General features: G+C 37.3%; 1 protein-coding gene across 7 annotated transcripts in view; it reads left to right on the forward strand.

Moving 5' to 3' along the window:
• The window catches only part of LOC137660144 (receptor-type tyrosine-protein phosphatase S-like), a 185,383-nt gene that overhangs the window by 17,675 nt on the left and 142,708 nt on the right, over window positions 1–25,000 (forward strand). Inside the window, exons 17-34 of one of the 7 annotated variants that reach the window (XR_011047626.1) lie at window positions 922–1,073; window positions 1,387–1,580; window positions 2,120–2,309; window positions 3,547–3,652; window positions 4,248–4,380; window positions 5,840–5,886; window positions 6,113–6,324; window positions 11,447–11,534; window positions 12,648–12,724; window positions 13,166–13,309; window positions 13,883–13,966; window positions 14,551–14,604; window positions 15,161–15,285; window positions 15,938–16,073; window positions 16,694–16,843; window positions 17,143–17,233; window positions 18,477–18,558; window positions 22,101–23,641. The exons of 5 other annotated variants lie outside the window; for them this stretch is intronic. Coding sequence is in view for 1 of the 2 variants with exons in the window: in XM_068394851.1 (XP_068250952.1) it covers window positions 922–1,073; window positions 1,387–1,580; window positions 2,120–2,309; window positions 3,547–3,652; window positions 4,248–4,380; window positions 5,840–5,886; window positions 6,113–6,324; window positions 11,447–11,534; window positions 12,648–12,724; window positions 13,166–13,309; window positions 13,883–13,966; window positions 14,551–14,604; window positions 15,161–15,285; window positions 15,938–16,073; window positions 16,694–16,843; window positions 17,143–17,233; window positions 18,467–18,558; window positions 22,101–22,106 (2,081 nt within the window). In the remaining variant the exon portion in view is untranslated. Of the gene's footprint in view, window positions 1–921; window positions 1,074–1,386; window positions 1,581–2,119; window positions 2,310–3,546; window positions 3,653–4,247; window positions 4,381–5,839; window positions 5,887–6,112; window positions 6,325–11,446; window positions 11,535–12,647; window positions 12,725–13,165; window positions 13,310–13,882; window positions 13,967–14,550; window positions 14,605–15,160; window positions 15,286–15,937; window positions 16,074–16,693; window positions 16,844–17,142; window positions 17,234–18,466; window positions 18,559–22,100; window positions 23,642–25,000 lie in introns of those variants that run through there. One more of the 7 variants, XM_068394851.1, reaches the window with a different exon arrangement.

Raw genomic sequence — 25,000 nt, forward strand, 5'->3', positions numbered from 1 at the left:
TAATGAAAGGAATAAATACAGTGGAGACAACGTATAGACAAACCTTACTATTTCAGTTTATGGCAGGAGGCTATAAGCCCAGGCGCTCCAACAGGGAAAATAGCCCAGTGAGGAGAGGAAACAAGGAAACAGAAAATATTTTAAGAACAGTTACATTTAAGTAAATATCTCCTATATAAACTTTAAAAACTTTAACAAAACAAAAAGACGAGAAATAAGATAGGATAGAGTGCTCGAGTATACCCTCAAGAAAGAGAACTCTTGCCCAAGACAATGGAAGACCATGGTACAGAGCCTATGGCACTACGCAAGACTAGAGAACAATGGTTTGATTTCGGAGTGTCCTCCTCCTGGAAGAGCTACTTATCATAGCTAAAGAGTCTCTTCTACCCTTACCAAAATGAAAGTGGCCACTGGACAATTACAGTGCAGTAGTTAACCCCTTGGGTGAAGAAGATTTGTTTTATATGGTTTTATAAGAAAATTATAAGTGGGAAAAGTGGGAAAAGATGCAGACAAAGAAGAAGAAGTCTTGATCTAGATGTTAATCCGACACCGTCGTTTAGTTAGTTCGTTGTGCATGATGCATAAGATTTTTCATAACTCTGACCATCCTTTGCATTTATATCTTCCCTGGCAGTACCATCCTGTTCGTAATACTAGGTATGCAGATAATTCCAATAGCTATGCCTTCTCCATTATGAATCACAACACTACACGGTATTCTAAAAGTTTTATTCTAGCTGTGACCAAGTTATGAAATGATCTTCCTAATCAGGCAGTTGAATCCATGGAACTTCAAAAGTTAAAACTTGTTTTTCAAGTGGGTTCTTGTTATGTCTTTGCTAAAATGTACGTTTTGGTCTATATCTTATTGTTCTGGAAATACAATAAAGAATATTTTATCTTATCTTCCATTAGAACCATCGCAGCCCATCAATTTTAAACAGAACAGCAGTTTAACAGATATTGTTATAACATGGAATGATCACCCAGATGACAAGAGCTTCACCTTGTATTACAATCTGATCTTTGAAAACGAAACCTACAACACCAGTAAGAAGGAGTACAAAGTATGTATGAGCTGTGTTCTCGTTAGTCAGTTTTATTCTTTGCTTCTAAAACGTATTGATTTTTAAGATAAGAAAAATGAACTGAAATCACATGAACGTCTTAAAAGAGAAACTATTATTGTTCTATTCTTGAGGCCTTTATTATTATTATTATTATTATTATTATTATTATTATTATTATTATTATTATTATTATTATTATTATTATTATTATTATTATTATTATGAATAAGGACATGTCTGAGACCATTTGTTGTTGCTGTCGTTGCATAGAATATGCCTCGCTTTCATAACTTGTTTCTTCTCTAAACAGTTCACAGGTTTGCAAGCCGAACACACTTACCCTCTGCAGATCAAATCTTGTAACCAATGGAAGTGCAGTGACATCCTTAAGAAATCCATATCAACCGATCCTTGGCCCCCAGAGATTGAAGGCTCCATTGAGATTCTTGATTATTCAGGAAATGTGTCCAAGACGCAGCTTCCTCGCGTCAAGAACCCTCCAGCGTAAGTACTCTGGCCTTGGGCAGTGTCATAACCTCTGTACTGTGGTTCTCCACTGCTTTATGGTAAAGTTCTCTTGCTTAAGGGTACACTCAGTCACACTAGTCCATTTGTTTCCTTGTTTCCTCTCCTCACTGGGCTATTTTTCCCTTTTAGAACCCTTGGGTTTATGGACGCTTTAGCCTTGGTAAGCAGCTCTTCTAGGAGAACATTCAACAAACAAACCATTGTTCTCTAGTCTTGGGTATTGCCCTAGCCTTTTTACCACGGTCTTTCAATGTCTTGGGGTAATGTTCTCTTGCTTCAGGGTACACTCGGACACACTTTTCTGTCTTATTTATCTTTCTTTTGTTTTTTAAGTTTTTACGTTTTACATATAAAATATCTATTTCAAAGCTGTAACCATTCTTAGACTACTTTCTTCTAATTTTTCATTACTTCTCTTGTAATTTATATATTTTCTTTTTTCCTTCCTCACTGGGCTATTTTTTTTTTCTGTTGGACACCTCCGGACTTCAGTAAGATGCAATTATGTTTTCTAGGGTACAATACGTCGTCGTGGTAGAAGCTCTTGAAAATCTCAACGACACCCGGATAAAGCAACTGGCTCTGGAGGTAGTGGAGAAATACATAGAAGAAGAAGAAGAGAACAACTCAAAACACAGAATGTCCAAACGAAGTACGACCGAGAGAAAACCAGAGATATGGGTCGCTGGAAAATATTCCATTGAGGTATCGACTATGATAAGGTTTTGTTTCTTAAGGGGAGAGGCCAGGGTCGAGTGCCAATTATACATTACAACATTGTAATTTATACAAAACCTTCATCTCTATTCATAAAACGTACAGAAAGTCTTTAGCCATCAATATTGACGGGTCGCGTACACTAGATACAAAGAAAAATAGTGTTGTTGGTGCTACACTATATTAATGTTATTTCAATAAGATGGAGGCTAAAGGACAAGACTGTTGTTCTTTATATACTCATAGACTATAAGAATAATCTAATCAGGCAGTTGAATTGCTGGAACTTGCTTGAGGGTACACTCAGGCACACTATTATAGCTTATTTCTCTTCCTATTGTTTTGCTCGAGTTTTTATAGATCATATAGGAAATATTTATTTTAATGTTGTTACTGTTCTTGAAATATTTTATTTCTCCTTGTTTCCTTTCCTCACTGGGCTATTTTTTCCTGTTGGAGCCCCTGGGCTTATAGCATCCTGATTCCAACACACTAAAAGTAAATGAAGTCTTCGGTCTTGACTTTGAGTTTAAATTCCTTTACTCTTTCACACTTATTCTATTTCAAAATTTAATTCGTGTTTCCCTTGGGTAGAAGTAACAATTTGGAAGTTAATATATATATATATATATATATATATATATATATATATATATATATATATATATATATATATATATATGTATATATATATATATATATATATATATATATATATATTTATATATATACATATATGTATATACTGTATATATAAGCCATATATTTTAATCTCTTAATGTCTGGATTATCTCTTATACCTAGCGATCAGAGACCCAAGGGGAAACCAACTCAAAGACAATAGCTTCTGGCCGGCCGGGGAATCAAACCCTAATCCAGGAAACTTGCATGACAGTGACATAGCTAAATGTTATGAAAAACACGTCTAAATATATAAAATTTACCATATAGATATATATATATATATATATATATATATATATATATATATATATATATACTGTATATATATATATATATATATATATATATATATATATATTAGTTATTCTATCTACTTAACGATTTTCCTCGTATTTCCTCTGTAGGGAAACTATTCACTCGTTAGGGTATACGTGCTACATGCGATGACACAAAACCGAAATATTTCATCCACACATCCTCTGAATGACTTGTGTTTCTAGTGTTCTAAAGGGGCTCCCCTTTGAATCCTTTGCCCTTGCAGAATGACACAACAAAGACTGTCGATATTGGTACGGGAGAAGGCGTGAATAGACCTTTCCAGCCGGAGAAGAACTATAATCTTGTGGTGGTAACCGAAAAGAAGTCGGGTGAGTTTAACACGATCCTCTATAAACATGTTACAAGTTGGTATATAGAATTATATCGATATATATTCTGAGAATGCGTGCCTATGTATATATATATATATATATATATATATATATATATATATATATATATATATATATATATATATATATTATGTACATACATGTATATGCGGAAATATGTATATACAGTAAATATCTAGAAATGTGTGTGTACAGCTCAGACATTTCAGACCATGTATTTATTCATAAACATAAGAAATACAAACACAAACACACACACACACGCACACACAACACAGACATACGTATAAACACATATATTTAAATATCCATTTATATACATACATATGTATAGTCACCTGTATTATTCGTTTAATACAAACTTTATCTCAATATTTATGTATGTATGTATGTTTGTATGTATGTATATATGTAAACGACTTTCCGTATATTCATTTGGAAGCGAACATCCAACATGAGGAAAAACTGTATTAAATTAACTAATTTAATTTCAAAGTAGGGCATCTCCTCTAACAGAAACGAGTTTGAAGAAGAACTATATTAAAAGGAATTCCTTTATCCTAAACAATAGGAGACAACAGAGAATTCACCGTATCCGATCCAGTTTCTACCAAGGGAAAAGCTGTGGCATCAGGCATGGCAGGAATATTGGTTGGAGTATTTATCATCGTGGCTCTCATTGCATTGTTTGCCTGGACCTACAAGTAAGCACCCTACTTTCAATCAAATAACTTTGCAGGCTACAATACACAATCTTAAGGTAGCAGAGTAAGAGTTAACTCACAAAGGTATACACGTGGTCCTCATTGAATTACTTGCTTAGACCTACAAGTAAGCACCCTACTTTCAATCAAATAACTTTGCAGGCTACAATACACAATCTTAAGGTAGCAGAGTCAGAGTTAACTCACAGGGGTATATAAGTGATCCTCATTGAATTATTTGCCTGGACCTACAAGTAAGCACCCTTCTTTTAATCAAATAACTTTGCAGGCTACAATACACACTCTTAAGGTAGCAGAGTAAGAGTTAACTCACAAAGGTATACACGTGGTCCTCATTGAATTACCTGCCTGGACCTACAAGTAAGAACCCTACTTTCAATCAAATAACTTTGCAGGCTACAATACACACTCTTAAGGTAGCAGAGTAAGAGTTAACTCACAAGGGTATGTAGTGGCCCTCACTGGAATATTTGCCTGGACCTACAAGTAAGCACCCTTCTTTCAATCAAATAACTTTGCTGGCTACAATACACAATCTTAAGGTAGCAGAGTAAGAGTTAACTCACAAGGGTATGTAGGTGGTGCTCACTGGAGTATTTGCCTGGACCTATAAGTAAGCGCCCTTTTCTTAATTAGATAACTTTTAAAGCTACAACATCCACTCTTAAGATAGCAGAATAAGAACTAATTCACAAGGGTATGATGTAGACTTAGGAAAAGAAAGTAAACATGATGTAGGCCAAAAATTCAGGACAAAACAAGCAAGCTATCTCTGTCCTTAGTAACCTTAGTTCAATAATCAGTTCTTGCTTTTCAATTTCTCATAATTCATTAATTTCTTATCCATTATATTTACAATACATTTTATTCTATTTTATTGGCAAGAGAGATATTTACCTTTTAAGAGAAAATCTGGAAGTATATCCCTTCTCTTAAAAGCATGTTCTAGAGTCCTCCCAATCCGTAACTTCATAAAGATGAACAGTTTGACAGAATTCTTTTCAGAAGATTTGAGTAATATGTGTAATAAGAACAGGTGCTCTACTTTTCTCATTTTATTTACAGTAAGGATAAAAATCTGAGATTCAAAGAAATGCCCTTTTCATTTGCTTTACTCAATTAATATTTTTGAAAAATATCAACTTTAGCAAGAGTTCAGTTTTTAGTTTCTAACTTCTCCGTCTTTTACTTCTCATCAATTTGGTTTCTTTCCCCTAAACTCTCCTACTTCTGTTCCTTTTTTCTATCCCTTGCTATGAACCAAATCTTTAAGGCCAGTCCTATGAGGGTTAAGATATGCAACTGTGCTCTGGTTCGATTTCTTTTTAATACTGTTGATAGCACACATATGTATCTATTGTGTAAGGAAGATTTTGAGCATGGTATGCTTTGGGCACAGAGGGAAAACCTCTTTTAACAAGCTATGTCCTTCCAACAGGAAACGCCAGACAAAGGTCGTTGCGAGGACAGCCAATCAAGATAGAGGTATTTCACGATACCTTTCTGATTATAGTCAATACTGTTCTATATTTTCATTGAAGATTATATATCATCCTCATAACCGATAGGTTTTCAAACTCTCATCTCAGTGAGTAAGGAAATTTGACTCATTCACATTTTCCTCTGTCATTATATTTGGTTAAAAGCTTAAACTCTTCATATGCACCATTTCATTTGGATACTGAATCCCCACTTTCATACTTCATTTCAGACTGCGTTTCACCTCCTAAAGAAGGTACTCTTCGGAGGAAACCTTCTTTGCTCCGAAAGTCAACTCTCAATCCTGGTATTGAATTACAAGAGTTTTCTGGCATGGGAGACGAGGAAATTTATAACACCTTGAACAGAAGAATTCCTTTTGAAAACATTGAGCCCTACCTTCTAAAAGCTATTCACTCCAAAGAAACAGACATGGAGTTCAACGTAAGTAGGAAATTTACACAAGTAAAGAAATGTTGGGGTTATCATAAGGTTGCTCTAAACAAGTAAAGTAATGTTGGGATTATCAAAAGGTTGTTCTAGACAAAAAAGAAATGTTTGGATTGCCAAATGGTTATTCTAGACAAGTAAAGTAATGTTAGGATTATCAAAAGGTTGTTCTAGATAGATAAAGAAATGTTGGGGCTATCAAAAGGTAATTATAGAAAAATACGGATAGGTTTGGGTTATCAAAAGGTTGTTCTAGACAAATAAAGAAATGATGGGGTTATCAAAAAGTTGTTCTTCACAAATGAAGAAATATTGGGGTTATCAAAGGTTGTTCTAGACAAATAAAGAAAAGTTGAGGCTATCCAAAGGTTATTATAGAAAAATAAAGATAGGTTTGGGCTATCAAAAGGTTGTTCTAGACAAGTAAAGTAATGTTGGGATTATCAAAAGATTGTTCTAGACAATCAGACAGGTTGGGTAATCAAAAGTCTCAGGAAGAGCAGGGGCTCAGCAAGAGCCGGATTTCAACAAGAACAGGGCCTCAACAAGAGCAAGGGATCAGCAAGAGCAGGGGATCAGCAAGAGCAGAGGCTCAGCAAGATCAGGGGATCAGCAAGAGCAGGGGATCAGCAAGAGCAGAGGCTCAGCAAGATCAGGGGATCAGCAAGAGCAGAGGCTCAGCAAGATCAGGGGATCAGCAAGAACAGGGCTCAGCAAGAACAGGGCTCAGCAAAAGTAGGGGATCAGCAAGAGCAGGGGCTCAGCAAGAGCAGGGGCTCAGCAAGAGCAGAGGCTCAGCAAGATCAGGGGATCAGAAAGAGCAGGGGATCAGCAAGAACAGGGGCTCAGCAAGAGCAGGGGCTCAGCAAGAGCAGGGGATCAGCAAGAGCAGGGGTCAGCAAGAACAGGGCTCAGCAAAAGTAGGGGATCAGCAAGAGCAGGGGCTCAGCAAGAGCAGGAGCTCAGCAAGAGCAGGGGCTCAGCAAGAGCAGGGGATCAGCAAGAGCAGAGGCTCAGCAAGATCAGGGGATCAGCAAGAGCAAGGGCTCAGCAAGAACAGGGCTCAGCAAAAGTGGGGGATCAGCAAGAGCAGGGGCTCAGCAAGAGCAGGGGATCAGCAAGAGTAAGGGATCTGCAAGAGCAGGAGATCAGCAAGAGCAAGGGCTCAGCAAGAGCAAGGGATCAGCAAGAGCAGGGGCTCAGCAAGAGCAAGGGATCAGCAAGAGCAAGAGATCAGCAAGAGCAAGGGCTCAGCAAGAGCAGGGGCTCAGCAAGAGCAAGGGATCAGCAAGAGCAGGGGCTCAGCAAGAGCAGGGGATCAGCAAGAGCAGAGGCTCAGCAAGATCAGGGGATCAGCAAGAACAGGGCTCAGCAAAAGTAGGGGATCAGCAAGAGCAGGGGCTCAGCAAGAGCAGGAGCTCAGCAAGAGCAGGGGCTCAGCAAGAGCAGGGGATCAGCAAGAGCAGAGACTCAGCAAGATCAGGGGATCAGCAAGAGCAGGGGTCAGCAAGAACAGGGCTCAGCAAAAGTAGGGGATCAGCAAGAGCAGGGGTCAGCAAGAACAGGGCTCAGCAAAAGTAGGGGATCAGCAAGAGCAGGGGTCAGCAAGAACAGGGCTCAGCAAAAGTAGGGGATCAGCAAGAGCAGGGGCTCAGCAAGAGCAGGAGCTCAGCAAGAGCAGGGGCTCAGCAAGAGCAGGGGATCAGCAAGAGCAGAGGCTCAGCAAGATCAGGGGATCAGCAAGAGCAAGGGCTCAGCAAGAACAGGGCTCAGCAAAAGTGGGGGATCAGCAAGAGCAGGGGCTCAGCAAGAGCAGGGGCTCAGCAAGAGTAAGGGATCTGCAAGAGCAGGAGATCAGCAAGAGCAAGGGCTCAGCAAGAGCAAGGGATCAGCAAGAGCAGGGGCTCAGCAAGAGCAAGGGATCAGCAAGAGCAAGAGATCAGCAAGAGCAAGGGCTCAGCAAGAGCAGGGGCTCAGCAAGAGCAAGGGATCAGCAAGAGCAGGGGCTCAGCAAGAGCAGGGGATCAGCAAGAGCAGAGGCTCAGCAAGATCAGGGGATCAGCAAGAACAGGGCTCAGCAAAAGTAGGGGATCAGCAAGAGCAGGGGCTCAGCAAGAGCAGGAGCTCAGCAAGAGCAGGGGCTCAGCAAGAGCAGGGGATCAGCAAGAGCAGGGGATCAGCAAGAGCAGGGGCTCAGCAAGATCAGGGGATCAGCAAGAGTAAGGGATCAGCAAGAGCAGGAGATCAGCAAGAGCAAGGGCTCAGCAAGAGCAGGGGCTCAGCAAGAGCAGGAGATCAGCAAGAACAGGGCTCAGCAAAAGTAGGGGCTCAGCAAGAGTAAGGGATCAGCAAGAGCAGGAGATCAGCAAGAACAGGGCTCAGCAAAAGTAGGGGCTCAGCAAGAGTAAGGGATCAGCAAGAGCAGGGGATCAGCAAGAGCAGGGGATCAGCAAGAGCAGAGGATCAGCAAGAGTAAGGGATCAGCAAGAGCAGGAGATCAGCAAGAGCAAGGGCTCAGCAAGAGCAGGGGCTCAGCAAGAGCAAGGGATCAGCAAGAGAAGGAGATCAGCAAGAACAGGGCTCAGCAAAAGTAGGGGCTCAGCAAGAGTAAGGGATCAGCAAGAGCAGGGGATCAGCAAGAGCAGAGGCTAAGCAAGATCAGGGGATCAGCAAGAGCAAGGGATCAGCAAGAGCAGGAGATCAGCAAGAACAGGGCTCAGCAAAAGTAGGGGCTCAGCAAGAGCAGGAGATCAGCAAGAGCAAGAGATCAGCAAGAGCAGGGGATCAGCAAGAGCAAGGGATCAGCAAGAGCAGGAGATCAGCAAGAACAGGGCTCAGCAAGAGCAGGGGATCAGCAAGAGCAGGGGATCAGCAAGAGCAGGGGATCAGCAAGAGCAAGGGATCAGCAAGAGCAGGAGATCAGCAAGAACAGGGCTCAGCAAAAGTAGGGGCTCAGCAAGAGTAAGGGATCAGCAAGAGCAGGAGATCAGCAAGAACAGGGCTCAGCAAAAGTAGGGGCTCAGCAAGAGCAAGGGATCAGCAAGAGCAGGAGATCAGCAAGAACAGGGCTCAGCAAAAGTAGGGGCTCAGCAAGAGCAGGGGATCAGCATGAGCAAGAGATCAGCAAGAGCAAGAGATCAGCAAGAGCAGGGGCTCAGCAAGAGCAGGGGATCAGCATGAGCAGGGGCTCAGCAAGAGCAAGGGATCAGCAAGAGCAGGGGCTCAGCAAGAGCAAGGGGTCAGCAAGAGCAGGAGATCAGCAAGAACAGGGCTCAGCAAAAGTAGGGGCTCAGCAAGAGTAAGGGATAAGCAAGAGCAGGGGATCAGCAAGAGCAGGGGATCAGCAAGAGCAGAGGCTCAGCAAGATCAGGGGATCAGCAAGAGCAAGGGATCAGCAAGAGCAGGAGATCAGCAAGAACAGGGCTCAGCAAAAGTAGGGGCTCAGCAAGAGCAGGAAATCAGCAAGAGCAAGAGATCAGCAAGAGCAGGGGCTCAGCAAGAGCAGGGGATCAGCATGAGCAGGGGCTCAGCAAAAGCAGGGGATCAGCATGAGCAGGGGCTCAGCAAGAGCAAGGGCTCAGCAAGAGCAGGGGATCAGCATGAGCAGGGGCTCAGCAAGAGCAAGGGATCAGCAAGAGCAGGGGATCAGCAAGAGCAGGGGCTCAGCAAGAGCAGGGGATCAGCATGAGCAGGGGCTCAGCAAGAGCAAGGGATCAGCAAGAGCAGGGGCTCAGCAAGAGCAGGGGATCAGCAAGAGCAGAGGCTCAGCAAGATCAGGGGATCAGCAAGAACAGGGCTCAGCAAAAGTAGGGGATCAGCAAGAGCAGGGGCTCAGCAAGAGCAGGAGCTCAGCAAGAGCAGGGGCTCAGCAAGAGCAGGAGCTCAGCAAGAGCAGGGGATCAGCAAGAGCAGGGGATCAGCAAGAGCAGAGGCTCAGCAAGATCAGGGGATCAGCAAGAACAGGGCTCAGCAAAAGTAGGGGATCAGCAAGAGCAGGGGCTCAGCAAGAGCAGGGGATCAGCAAGAGCAGGGGCTCAGCAAGATCAGGGGCTCAGCAAGAACAAGGGATCAGCAAGAGCAAGAGATCAGCAAGAGCAAGGGCTCAGCAAGAGCAGGGGCTCAGCAAGAGCAAGGGATCAGCAAGAGCAGGGGCTCAGCAAGAGCAGGGGATCAGCAAGAGCAGAGGCTCAGCAAGATCAGGGGATCAGCAAGAACAGGGCTCAGCAAAAGTAGGGGATCAGCAAGAGCAGGGGCTCAGCAAGAGCAGGGGATCAGCATGAGCAGGGGCTCAGCAAGAGCAAGGGATCAGCAAGAGCAGGGGATCAGCATGAGCAGTGGCTCAGCAAAAGTAGGGCTCCGCAAGAGCAGAAGCCCACCAACACTAGGGGCATTTTTTTTTCTTTTAGTGTTGAATGTTAAAACTATGTATTATTTACTTAATTTGCAATATAATTGCAATAAATTGTACTGGAGGAGAGCATCGTTTTAGGGATGTCGAAGGCCCCAAGGAAGCTCGAAGCTTAGGGGCCTTGTCATGAGTTCTTACGGCACTGTCTCTTATTGTCAAGACATCCTATATTAACCTGGTCTTGTCAGTTCTCTTTCTTTGCATTAACTTTACTATTAGTAAGTTGTCTGTCTGGGTTCAACACTCAAAAGTTTTGCAGGTAATCATTACTTGTTTTTTCTAATGAATAGCTAAGATGATATATATTTTTATATGAGACAATACACATAAGTAAGTATTAATGTAAGATGAAGTATTTCTGAGTCATTTTTGCTTAATGAATAAATACTGTATGAATAAATGTAAACTGTTTGCTCTCAATCATTTTAAAGCAAAAAATCAATTGTGAATAATTATATGGACAATTACAAATGAATAGGTTGGAAATTACTCACCATATCTATGTAAAATTCTGAAAAGATTTAGTAACCATTTTTATGATAGAATTTTGTGGTTGCTGCGTCAGTTTAACATGCAATGCTACAGTAAGTTGGTTCTTCCTCTCGACTACATTAATCACACCTACAGCCTTATCCTTCATACAAAACACATCTGCAATATAAAGAAAGATTAATAACTTTGTTTCTCTTTGGATGTCTTCCTCCTCAGAGCGTTCCCAAGGTCCTAGAGAAGAGCTGCTCTTACAGTGATCACTCCGAAAATCGCCTGAAGAATCGGTACAAGAACAACCTGCCTTGTAAGTAAAGAAGCGCTCAATCAGTCTCAGCCTGTTTTTTTTTCTAGTTAGCTTCGATGTCAGGATGCCAGAAAACTCCAAATCAATCAATCAATCTTTCTAACTATATTTGAAGACACACATTACATCATAGCTCATGATATAATGTGTATCATAACTCATACCGATTGAAAGATTAGGAAATGATGAAATAAGGAGAATGGCAGGCGTAGTGAAAATTACACAGGTGATAAGAGTGTCACGACTGAGATAGTGTGGGCACGCGTTCAAGATGGATGGCGGGGAGGGAGTGAGGTGGGCCTGGGAAGAACTGGTTATAGTGAGAAGATCGAGAGGGAGGCAGAGAATTAGATGGCGAGATAAGATGAAAGATGATATGGAGAGAAGAGGTTTGATGAAAGAGGATGACTTTGATGCTAGGCATTGGAGAGGGCACATCAGTCAACCGACCCCTTAACGTAAGGATAACGGTGGGACAGATAAAGATTATATCATAGCTCATCTTATGTTCCTTTGCAAGAGTGTGGATATGGAGCATTTTATTCAAGTCCTCTTGATGAATGTGATCTTCTCCTTAGGAAACCTGACTGGAGGACACCGTGTCTGATGTCTTTTATATTTGTGCTTTCCGTAAAAAATATGATTCTCTCATTCGTTCACGGTTTTCATTCTAGTATCTATTGGCAATGCAGTGACAGGGAACTTACCATTTTTTTCTAGAAATCCATATTCATGTGACAAAAATACCCTTGCAATCAAATTACACTGTTAAAAAAAACCGTAATTTTAATCGGAATTTCTCCGTAAACATATATTGTTTTCAGCCGTATTTCAATACAATACATGCGACCATTATTTTACCATACTTTGTTATTATCTTTTACCGGTTAGTAACCGTAATATTCCTCCTTTACGTCAATATATCCGTTTTTTTAAAAACGGGAAAAATCCTGGAATAAATGTTGCCAGGCATATACCGTTTTTTAAATGCAAATTTTTAACAGTGTACACTAAATTGCAGAAATTCCATTCTTAGGAGAGAAATTTGTACATAACTTTTGTTGTTCATTGGCAACTGTTTCAACATATTTTCTTCTTTTCTTTTCACGACAGATGATGACACGAGAGTGAGGCTGCCCCGTTTGCCCCAGATGCCCTTCTCAGACTACATCAACGCAAACTACATTGAGGTATTTAATGTTTGGTTTGGTTTTCCGCTCATGAATGGCAGGGGCAAGAGACAGTGACATTGCCCTATCGAGCAAGACAATGCCCTAGAGACTGACCATATACACATATGGTCAGGAAGTAATTACATTGTTAAAAAGAGCCGTAATTTTAATCGGAAATTCTCCGTAAAAAATATACCGTTCTCAGTAAAATACAGGCAACTGTAATTTTTCCATACTATCTTATTATGTTTTACATGTTAGTAACCGTAATGTCACTCCTTTAACACAATATATCCCTTTTTGAAACGGTAAATGCCTGGCAGTATTTATTCCAGGATTTTTACCGTTTTTACGGCAATTTTTTTTTAACAGTGTAGGTATAGTAACATTTGGAAGTGAATTACCTTCATTTTTCCTGCATAACCTTCACTCCATCTAACTTGGTTTTTCTCGCAACAGGGCCACCTTAACCCGAAGGCGTATATAGCCACGCAGGGCCCAAAGGACTTTAACCAAGACACCACTGGCGATTTCTGGCGGATGGTTTGGCATACTAAATCTCAGATGATCATAATGATTGCAAATGTCGTCGAAAATGGAAAGGTGAGGATGTTCGCACTTGAAGCAATACAGATTTGAGTGCCATGCATAGGTGCTTGTGTTTGCTTGTAAGAATTATAGGAAAAAGATTTCTTCTTATAGTTTATTTCAATGTTGTTACTGTTCACGAAATAAGTTGTTTTAGTTATTCATACCTTTTCTTGTAGTGTTTATTTCCTTATTTCCTTTCTTCACTGGGCTATTTTTCCCTGTTGGAGCCCTTGGGCTTAAAGCATCCAGCTTTTCCAGGTAAGGAGGTAATAATAATAATAATAATAATAATAATAATAATAATAATAATAATAATAATAATAATAATAATAATAATTACAACAACAACAACAATAATAATAATAATAATAATAATAATAATAATAATAATAATTACAACAACAATAATAATAATAATAATAATAATAATAATAATAATAATAATAATAATAATAATAAATTCACAATTTTATTGAAGTTTCACTGCGGTGATGACAAGATATTAAATTTCCATATTATTCGGTTTTTTTTTTTCTTTCTTTTTTTACATTCTCGAAACAATAACACCATTGTAAGTCTTTGCAGGCAAAAGTCGCTGAGTATTGGCCCTCGGAAGGAACTATCACAAAAGGAGGGATTGACATAACACATGAATCTACTGAAACGGAGGTGAAAGGAATTTCTATTTTCATTATCATAATATGTGCACACACACCTATATATAAATATATTATATATGTATATATATATATATATATATATATATATATATGTATGTATATATATATATATATATATATATGTGTGTGTGTGTGTGTATATTGTACAGTATATACAAGCATATGTATATGTGTATATATCTATATGTGAGGATGCATATATATATATATATATATATACATATATATATACATATATATGTGTGTGTTTCTATTTACTCTTTATATATATATATATATATATATATATATATATATATATATATTGTGAGTGTGTGTGTGTGTTTATGCATATACTATGTATATGTACATAACCATACTTACATATGCATAAATGTACATATACATATGGAGATTCACTCATATATATGTATATATAAATTTATTACTATCAATTATATACATGCATAAACTATTGTTTATAATTGAAATCTCTTGATTTTAATTAGAAACTACTGTTTTTTTTTTTTTTTTAAATGCAATCTATTACTTTTTCTTTTAATTGGAAAATATAACTTCTCTATTCCTCAACAGATAGACTTCATCTTTCGTACCTTCATTTTAACCAATAATGAAGAAATCAGAAAGGTTTGTAAACAGAAGCTATTTATAATAAATAACTGTTTTTTATGTTTTTCTCTTGCTGGAAAAATCCTCTACTTTGAGGGATATATCTAGAGAAATATTTCTCCTGCTCTTGTACATTAATGTTTACTTTGTCTACCATGACTTCCTATAATCATTTTTGTGTAAGACATCTCATTTTAGCCAGTGCTTGAAATCGTAAGAGGTTAATTTCCTTCTTTGCTTGGGATAATCATTTTAATGTGGATTATCTCATCTTAACCAGAGCTTCAAATTGTCTCAATTTAAATACGTCTCTTATTTATTACGGTGTTTACAAATTTTCTTCATATATATATATATATATATATATATATATATATATATATATATATATATTCATTCAAAATCCCTTATAGATTCTTAGACCTCTCTTCAATTTAAATTTGTCTTAACCCCCAGTTTCCTCTCTTCATGTGTAACAAGAACTGAACAATATCTAATCTTTCTATTAAATTACCTAATGAGGTTCAGCAACAAACGACTAATATCTAATCCCTCTATTGAATTACCCGATTAGATCCAGCAATACCAGTTCACCACATGGCCAGATCACGGTGTTCCTGAGTCTCCGCGCGGCGTGGCGCAAATGATCCACTCCATCCGCGGAGAACCTCTCACTGGACCAATTGTCGTCCACTGCAGGTAAGGTGGTCACACACTGGTTCTTGTTTTGCTCTTGTTTTACTGTATCTCGCTATTTTTTTCCTAGCTTGAGGCTCCATTTAAAGCAGTTAACCTGGTGAATGATTTGAGAGTGAGATCTAGGCTTAGAAGTTAATGGGATGCATTAGTTCCAGTCTTTGTTGCTAAAGTTGTTCGCGGATAGCTTTGAGATTATCCGCGAATGGGAGAAAATAGAGGGAGGTCTGCTTATTATTATTATTATTATTATTATTATTATTATTATTATTATTATTATTATTGTTATTATTATTACTATTATTATATATATATATATATATATATATATATATATATATATATATATATATGTATATATATATATATATATATATATATATTTATATATATATATATATATATATATATATATATATATATATATATATATGTATGTATATATACTCTCTCTCTCTCTCTCTCTCTGTCTCTCTCTCTCTCTCTCTCTCTCTCTCTCTCTCTCTCTGTCTCTCTCTCTCTCTGTCTCTCTGTCTCTCTCTCTCTCTCTCTCTCTCTCTCTCTCTCTATATATATATATATATATATATGTATATATATATATATATATATATATATATATATATATATATATATATACTGTCTCTCCTCCTAGCGCTGGTATTGGAAGAACAGGAACCATTCTGCTAGTCCTGGGAGTTATGGACCAGATCAACAATTCAGGGTACATGGATGTTCACGAGGTTCTTGTCAAGCTACGAAATGGCAGATCCAATCTCGTCGAGAATACAGTAAGTAGAAAATACCTTGCCATTTTCTAGAGTAATTTAAGACATTTTATATAAATGTGTTTTGATTTCATGCTATAAACCATGTTTCCTGTTGGTCTACTCAATGATTCTCTTCCATTTCGACAAGCATTTGCTAATTACATTTATTTCATATATAATAATGATTAATAGCGACACATCGTGCTTACATTATGTCCTTCTTGCACAAACGTTTACCACACTGTCAATTTCATGCAAGAATAGAAGCAGAATTTGGTATGTATTACAATATGTCAATTCATACAATTCCTTCTTCAACAACTGCACAACATATCCCCATTCATACATTTCCTTCTTCAACCACTGCACAACATAATCGCCCATTCATACAGTTCCTTCTGCAACCACTGCAGAACATATCATGCCCATTCATACAGTTCCTTCTGCAACCACTGCAGAACATCAGACTGAAGCAGTACTGGAGTTAATTTTGTGTTTTTTTCCATTCTCCTTTTTTATATCTCACACACAGAACAAACGTTTTTTTTATATCTTACCCATTCATAAATTTCCTCAGCTACTACAGAACATCAGACTGTAGCAGTACTTGAGTTATTTCTCGTTTTTCTTCTAAATCTCAGGCACAGTACAAGTTTGCACACTCTGTCTTGCGAGAGATCCTCTGTGAGAAGCAGACTCGCTTCACATGCCAGGAGTTTCCAGAAGCCCTGCTGGAGCTGCGAGTGCCTCAGGACAATACCAAAATGTCCAGAATCCAGCAACAGTTTCAAGTGAGTTTATAATCAAACAGAATTCACAATAAAGGGAAATATCGCTTGTTACATTTCAACTATCTGAAAAAAGATGGATTTGAAGACATGGTCGCCTATATGTACAGCCTAATGTTGATGGTCAGTAAGGTAGCATCACAAAATATGATTTTCTGTTAGGTATATTCTTATAATTAAAAGATAATGGCGATATTTCTTTTCGTTAAGTACTTAATGGGCAATAATACTACGGTATATCTTGATCTGTCAACACGGAATATAGTGCTTGAATCTTTTATTCTTTTATTTTCATTTTTCAGGAATTAAAGCAACTGCCAAAGGATCACTCATACAAATTGGCTAAACGTCCAGAAGTGTCTCATCTGAACCGTGACCCAAATATTCTGCCTCGTGAGTTGAATTCAGAAAGAAATTATTATTATTATTATTATTATTATTATTATCATTATTATTATTATTATTATTATTATTATTATTATTATTATTATTATTATTGTTGTTATTATCATTTTCATGATTCTTATTATTATTATTATTATTATTATTTTTATGATTATTATTATTATTGTTGTTATTATCATTTTCATGATTCTTATTATTATTATTATTATTATTATTATTATTATTATTTCATTAATATTTCTATTTTCATGATTACTACTACTACTACTACTATTATTATTATTATTATTATTATTATTATTATTATTATTATTATTAAGCTACGACCCTAGTTGGAAAAGTAGGATGCTATAAGCACAAAGGTTCCAACAGTGAAAAGTAGCCCAGTGAGGAAAGGAAATAAAGAAATATATAACCTACAAAAGAAGTAATGAATAAATGATATAAGATATTTCAAGAACAGCAATAACATTAAAATAGATCTTTAAGAAAGAAATATTTGGCAGGAAAAAATACTATTTATAATACTAGAAAATAAAGTAATGCGTTGATGTTAGAATTATATTTCTAAAGGGATTAGAGTGACTGAGTTTTTGCTTTCCAGATCTGTCATAATGTTAAGGGATAAGGAGCGTGAACCATTCGTTCTTTTCTGCTTTGGATATAGGTAAACAAACCATTCATATATCTAAGACATAGGTTATAACTTAAGGGTACATTCAACGAAACACTAAACGTTTGAAATCAATAATTAGGTCATAAGAGATATTTACCAAAAAAAAAAAAAATTCCTTCTGAAAGAATGTCTTATTCCAAATCATAATCATCCTTGACATTTGTAAATCTATACAACTTAACCACCTTGAGTTAGAGTTCTCTTGCTCGAGGGTACACTTAGACACACTATTCTGTTTCCTTATTTCCTTTCCTCACTGGGATATTTTCCTTATTGGAGTCTCTGGTTTTATAGAATTATACTTTTCCAACTAGGGTTTTAGCTTAGCATAATAATAATAATAATAATAATAATAATAATAATAATAATAATAATAATAATAATAATAATAACTTCCTAGCCACAAAGCAACCAAAAAGATGTTTACGATAGTCAAAATGGTGAAAGAAATTAGCAACATCAGAGTCAATTGAGAGTCTGTAAAAATAAACCTTTCATTCTCTCCGATTAAATTTTCTAAACGTTTATACGATTCTTATTTCCAGCTGATTCCAGAATGATATATCTGCAAAACACAAGTAATCGTGAGGAATCACAATACATAAATTCTGTTTCGGTTCATAGCATGAATGGCCAGGTAAGACATCTCTCTCTCTCTCTCTCTCTCTCTCTCTCTCTCTCTCTCTCTCTCTCCTCTCTCTATTTGTTTATTTTTTATGCAAAGAGGAATCTTAAACCAAAGCTACTAGATTACTGTCAAATCTAATAGACTTTCCTTAATAAATGTGATCCTACAATATATATATATATATATATATATATATATATATATATATATATATATATATATATATATATATATATATATTACCCAAAAACCGATAAATCGGATGGAACTTTTGACCGGGGAAACGTCTGTCTATATCCGAACATAACTTGACAACAAAACGTTTACCCGATTGAGCGGTTTAAAGAATTGATATAAAAATTTTAACCGGGTGTCGCCGGTCGCTTGCTTTGGACATTACCCATAGTCATAAAACAAAAAAATTCTGGGTAACGTACCTACAACTATAACGTTAAATAATAAAATAGCATACACGCCAACCTTTGATCACAGCACTGGCAGCATTTTTGCTTGTTCCCCGGTCGCGCTTGCCAGCGCTGTGATCAAAGGTTGGCGTGTATGCTATTTTACTATTTAACGTTATAGTTGTAGGTACGTTACCCAGAATTTTTTTGTTTTATGACTATGGGTAATGTCAAAAGCAAGCGACCGGCGACACCCGGTTAAAATTTTTATATCAATTCTTTAAACCGCTCAATCGGGTAAACGTTTTGTTGTCAAGTTATGTTCGGATATAGACAGACGTTTCCCCGGTCAAAAGTTCCAACCGATTTATCGGTTTTTGGGTAAAATATCACTCTTTTTTTACGCAAGCGTATTGATTAACTAGTTTATAGTCATATCTTCAAAATGTGAGGTCAAACATGTATATAACTTATTATTCAGAGGCTGAGAAATAAACGTTGAAAGTTCGCTTAAAGATGTCAGTTTGATGCCTTTTGAAACTAAAGTACGTGACTACAGCCTTCGTGATTACCGCAAAACATTCCCACATAGCCTAATACACAATTTAAAACATAATCTACAAAACCTGAGGTCGAACAGCTATCTAGCTCATTCAGAAGCTAAGATTATAGAGTTGAAACTTTGCTAAAAAGCGTCTATCCATGACTCTATATCGAACCCATGAAAGTTGACGTCATTTTTGCTATTTTTTTGCATATTTCTGATGTCATATTTCACGAACCTTATAAGATAGGGACTTGAAACTTTTAGGATCGTCTAGTTAAATTGAATAGAACTAAATCCTAGAGTTTCAAGCTTATACTATGTCCGGAAAGCACTTTTCTGAAAACCCGGTATTTCTGGTTTACGTAATCGTATATAACAGCACTGGCAGCATTTTTGCTTGTTCCCCGGTCGCGCTTGCCAGCGCTGTGATATATATATATATATATATATATATATATATATATATATATATATATATATATATATATATATATATTCACCTATAAATATATGTATTAATTTTATATACATATATATATATGAAATATATATATATATATATATATATATATATATATATATATATATATATATATATATATTTCTACTACCAGAATGTACCTCTGTGATAAGAATTCATATTAAGAATTTGTGTAATCAGTTAAACTTATTTGTTGATGAGGAAGACCTAATAAGGTCTCAGGGTCGCATGAAAAACGCCTCCATGTCTTATGATACTCGGTGCCCAATGTTATTGCCATCCAGAAGTTATTCAACAGTATTGATAGTTGAACATTTGCATAGACATAATCACCATTGTGATGTCAATTCTGTACTGGTATTGTTGAGAGAAACCTTTTGGGTACCTAAAGCACGTCAAGTAATCAAGTCGATTCTGTCAAAGTGTGTTTTGTGTCAGAAGTTAACTAAGAAACAGTTGTGTTTGCCTCCTCCCCCACCATTACCCACAGAACGAGTGAGATATGATAGACCGTTCCAATCAATAGGAGTTGATTATACTGGTGCTATTAATATTTTTGATCATGAGACTGGTTTGGAGGAGAAGGTCTTTGTGTGTCTATTTACCTGTACTACGAGCAGGGCAGTTCATTTTGAATTGACTCATTCCATGACTGCTTCAGATTTCCTACTGGCTTTTCGACGCTTTGTAGCATATCATTCCCTGCCGAGTCTGATTATATCTGACAATGGTCGGAATTTTGTTGGATTTAATAATTTCCTGAAAGAAATTATGGAGGAACCAGAGGTAAGGTCATACCTTGAAGGAAATGGTGTTAATTGGAAGTTCATTACACCGCGAGCCCCCTGGTCTGGGGGCTTTGATGAACGTCTTGTTGGTGTTCTAAAAGGATGTTTGTCCAAGGCTTTGTATCACAAACGTGTATCCTTTGAAGAGCTGAGAACTTTACTTGTTGAGTTTCAAGCTGTGATAAATTCTCGACCACTGACTTATCTCTCCTTTGATAGAGATTGTGAGGCTTTGACTCCCTCCATGTTACTTTATGGGAGAAATGTTTGTATTTCACCTCTTAACAATTTAGCAAATGATGACCCAGATTTCACGAGTTCAAGTGATATTAGAGCGCAATATTTGAGACTATCATCAGTGCTAAGGAAATTGGAGAACTCTTGGAAAAGAGACTATTTAGTGTCCTTGAGAGAGAGACATAATAACTCTAGTAATAATCTCTCTGCAAATGTGAAAGTTGGGGACATAGTGATGGTGGACTTAGAAGATCATCTGGATAAAGGCTATAGATCCCTCCTCTCCTTGGGTAAGGTAACCCAGCTGTTTCCGTCGTCTGATGGTGGGATTAGGTCTGTAGAAGTGAAAGTGAATAATAAACTATACATGAGATCAATCACGAAGATCTTACTTCTGGAGGTACCTGAGAGGGAATTTGATAGTGTTGAATCTCAGGAGCCAGATAGTGTGCCTCTGAATGATGCGAGACCTCGGCGTGCAGCAGCAATCCGCTGTGATCAAGAGAGAAAGGATTTAATTTCTATGGATGTACTCTAAGTGTATGTTTTGATTTAGAATTTTGGGTACAGTTGGATTATTTCTAATTATGATTCTTCTTGGGGGAGAATGTCAAAAATTGACATTTATTCCCCTTGAATAAAAATTTATCTTAGTTTTACAAGTATTCGTTTTCTAATGTATTTCTCAGTTTCTATGAATATATGTTTAAAATGTGATTATTTTCCTCCACAGAAGTATTTTTATCATATTAACTATATCAATGAGTTTGTATGAATTAGTATAATAATATTTAAAGTAATGAGCTACCTTTCTTGCAAATTTTATCCATCTAGATCAGATAAAATGACGTATCATCCCATTGTTGTCAAATTTCTTCCTGTGGAGATTATATATATTGTTTGATTATTGTAAGGGCACATGCCAGTAATTTAAACTTACCTTCTGGACGAAACCCCCTTTTTTTTGTGTATGTTGGGTTACGATTAGAGCACTTGATGTTTATCTTTAAATTGATGTTATGTTACGTAACCCTGTAATTTTGTAGATCTGACAACTGTGCTGTGCCATATACTCCTCCTGAGTTTTCTTACAGGGTTGAAAGGTGAATCTAGGCCTCTTTGAGCAGTTAACTCCAAAAGGCAAGTAATAAGAAGATATTCTCCTGAATCCGACCATCATCACCTCGTGAACCATCGCATCATCATTGCAGCAATATTCTTATAAGAATACTCTGTAACCCCGTTTGATATTTGTTTAATTTTTATCAAGTAACGTAAATTTTGTTCATTTGTGGTAATGTTAATGTTCGCTCTTTAACGTAACTGATGATTTTTGTTTGTGTACTTTAAATATTAAATATATGTCAAACATTTTAATTGAGTCTTTGTGAACCCGTGTGGCATCACCCCCAAAAGAATCGGTGCAGGAAATATAGTTTGAATCAAAGGTAAACGACAAATGTCTTTTACGTAAGTTTGTTTCTCAGTTCTGTGACTTGGCCTCGTGCGAAGTTGGTGCACGAGGGTTTACAGGTAAAAAAGTTAATTTATGTGGTTGTAAATTCCCTAGTATTTCACCACATCATTCATTCGACATATGTTACACTTCCTTGATCGCTGGGTTTGCGTTTATAGGATAGGGGCACCATGAGGATAGGTTGGGTTAAGGATAAAAGGATTTTGGGAAGGTTTGTGTGTGCAGTGAGCAGGGGAAAAATGAAAGGAGATGGGGAAAAACAAGATTTGTTTCCTTATGAGGAACACGGCTAAGGAATAACCATTCTCCAATCATTTATTCCTGCTTTGCATTTTGTGAATTGTTAAGTGTACTTGTTTTGGAGGGGAAAGGACCTGTAGGATTACTATCCCTAGAGGATAGGGGATAGGTTACGTAAAGCAAAAAGTTTGTATAGATTCTGACAGTGAATGAGGACATCCCAGACTATGTATAGTTTCGGGTTTGCAGATGTGATAGTGAGAGTGGAATTGTTTATATTTCAATTTTAACATTAATATTTATTGATTAAAAACTGTTGTGTGCAAAGAAGGAGAGGGAAGAAAAGGGATTGGGATAAGTGGATAGGCTTAGTGTAGCGTAAGTGTATGAGTGAGTAAGTGAAAACTCAGATGTAGACCCCTTAGATTTTAGCCTAGGCCTAGGTTTGTGTTTATGTATAACTGTTTTCAATAGGCCTACGAGGGACTTGATTTAATTATTAATGGCAAATTAAGTGTTTATTTTGGATGAATAGGGTTTTTAGCTAAATTTTAAGTGTTGTTACATTATTAAAGTTTATCTGGGAGGAGGATAAGAGCAAAGAAATCCCGAGAGTGTATGTATATTTTCTAATATATGTTTAGTGACTTGTTCAGCTGTGTAAGGAGGGGGGAGTGTGATGGATTGAAGGAGGGGTAAGGTTTCTCTGCAAAAAAGAAGGTAATGAGACAAAGGTTCAGCTCCTGTGGGTAGATTACAATAATTGTAAGGACGGTCTTCGATGTCGATGATTTCCCAGCAGCAGCGGTGTAACCAAGTCTTAATCTGTGGATGATGACAGAGATTTTTCTGTTTGCAGATTTAGTCAGATTATGGGGGGATAAATGAGTGACTTCAGTGTACCACGCAGCAGAAAGAGAACCTTCTTGTAGTACTTGTTGAATGAGACTTTTTTTTTTTTTCTGGAAGTGACAATAGTCTGATATTTAATTTTTAATTTGTTTAAGAGTAGGTTGGAAAGTTGTGCTTATTGTGGTACACCTTAAAGCACTGCTAGCCAGGCAAAGGTTGATGGTGTATTCGTGAAGTTGGCGGAGTGTTGGACTGTGGGTGGTCTGTTGGTGATAATGGAGGGAGGATCATATTAGGTCTTGTATCTAAAACTAATTGTTTCTATGTTCATTTTCCTAAAATAAGAGATAAGAATATCGTATTGGCGAAGATGAAGGACAGAGTAATGGTGTCGTTTGGTGAGAGTGTTGGTGACATAGGTTGGTGGTGTATTCGTAGAAGCGGTGTGTTGGTGGAGTTGGTGGTGAAGTTGGTTGATAGACAACCAACTTCACCACCAATACATTATTCATGTATGTACACTTAGATTCAGAAGGCCGCCGACACTCAGGGAGAATCGCTCGTCAGAGGTCTCTAGTGTTACCATGACAAAACAAATAAAGAGTTGCATTTCTGACTACTTCTTAGGAAATAGGCGGAGACTTGTCCAAGCTCAGCGAACGCTGGAAAATATTACAAATCGAGTTGCCATATTTCATTCTGTGACATCATTTGACATCTTGACTATCCGATACAAATACACAAAACACACACACACACAAACACCCCCCCCCCACACACACACACACACACATATATATATATATATATATATATATATATATATATATATATATATATAATCTGTAAAAGCATGTAGAAATAAATGGAATGACATAACTTAACAATTACTTCCTTTAACAGCTACATTAGATTGTTCGGAGATCTGACATTAGTCTTGTTCCAGTTTCATTTATGGCTCGATGCTGTAAAGTATTCATAAAAACGCCATAAATGAGTTATACGAGCCTTGAAGACATTCACAGAGAGAGAGAGAGAGAGAGAGAGAGAGAGAGAGAGAGAGAGAGAGAGAGAGATATTACGGTAGTGAATGTAGTAATTGGTCACGTTTGATATTGCAATGTTTCCAATAAAAATTGTTGTATTATGCTTCCAAAACCTTAGTTTTAGTTACTATAGATCATTATGTTCTGTAGTCCTCCACATACCACAAGTTTTCCCGTTAATATGGTCATTACGAAAGTGCTCTGTAGAACAATTTGCCTGTTTGCTTTAAAATCAACCAAGATATTTTCATTAACTGGAACAATTATAAAGGAATGTGATTGAAATTGTATAAAAAAGGTGAGTGAAATAGTGCTGAAAATGCCTTATTTTCTTAATCCAACTAAGGAATATCTCGTCTTGGCTTCACGCAAATTTCGA

The sequence above is a fragment of the Palaemon carinicauda genome, chromosome 20, assembly GCF_036898095.1.
Source record: "Palaemon carinicauda isolate YSFRI2023 chromosome 20, ASM3689809v2, whole genome shotgun sequence".
Taxonomy (NCBI): Eukaryota; Metazoa; Arthropoda; class Malacostraca; order Decapoda; family Palaemonidae; genus Palaemon; species Palaemon carinicauda.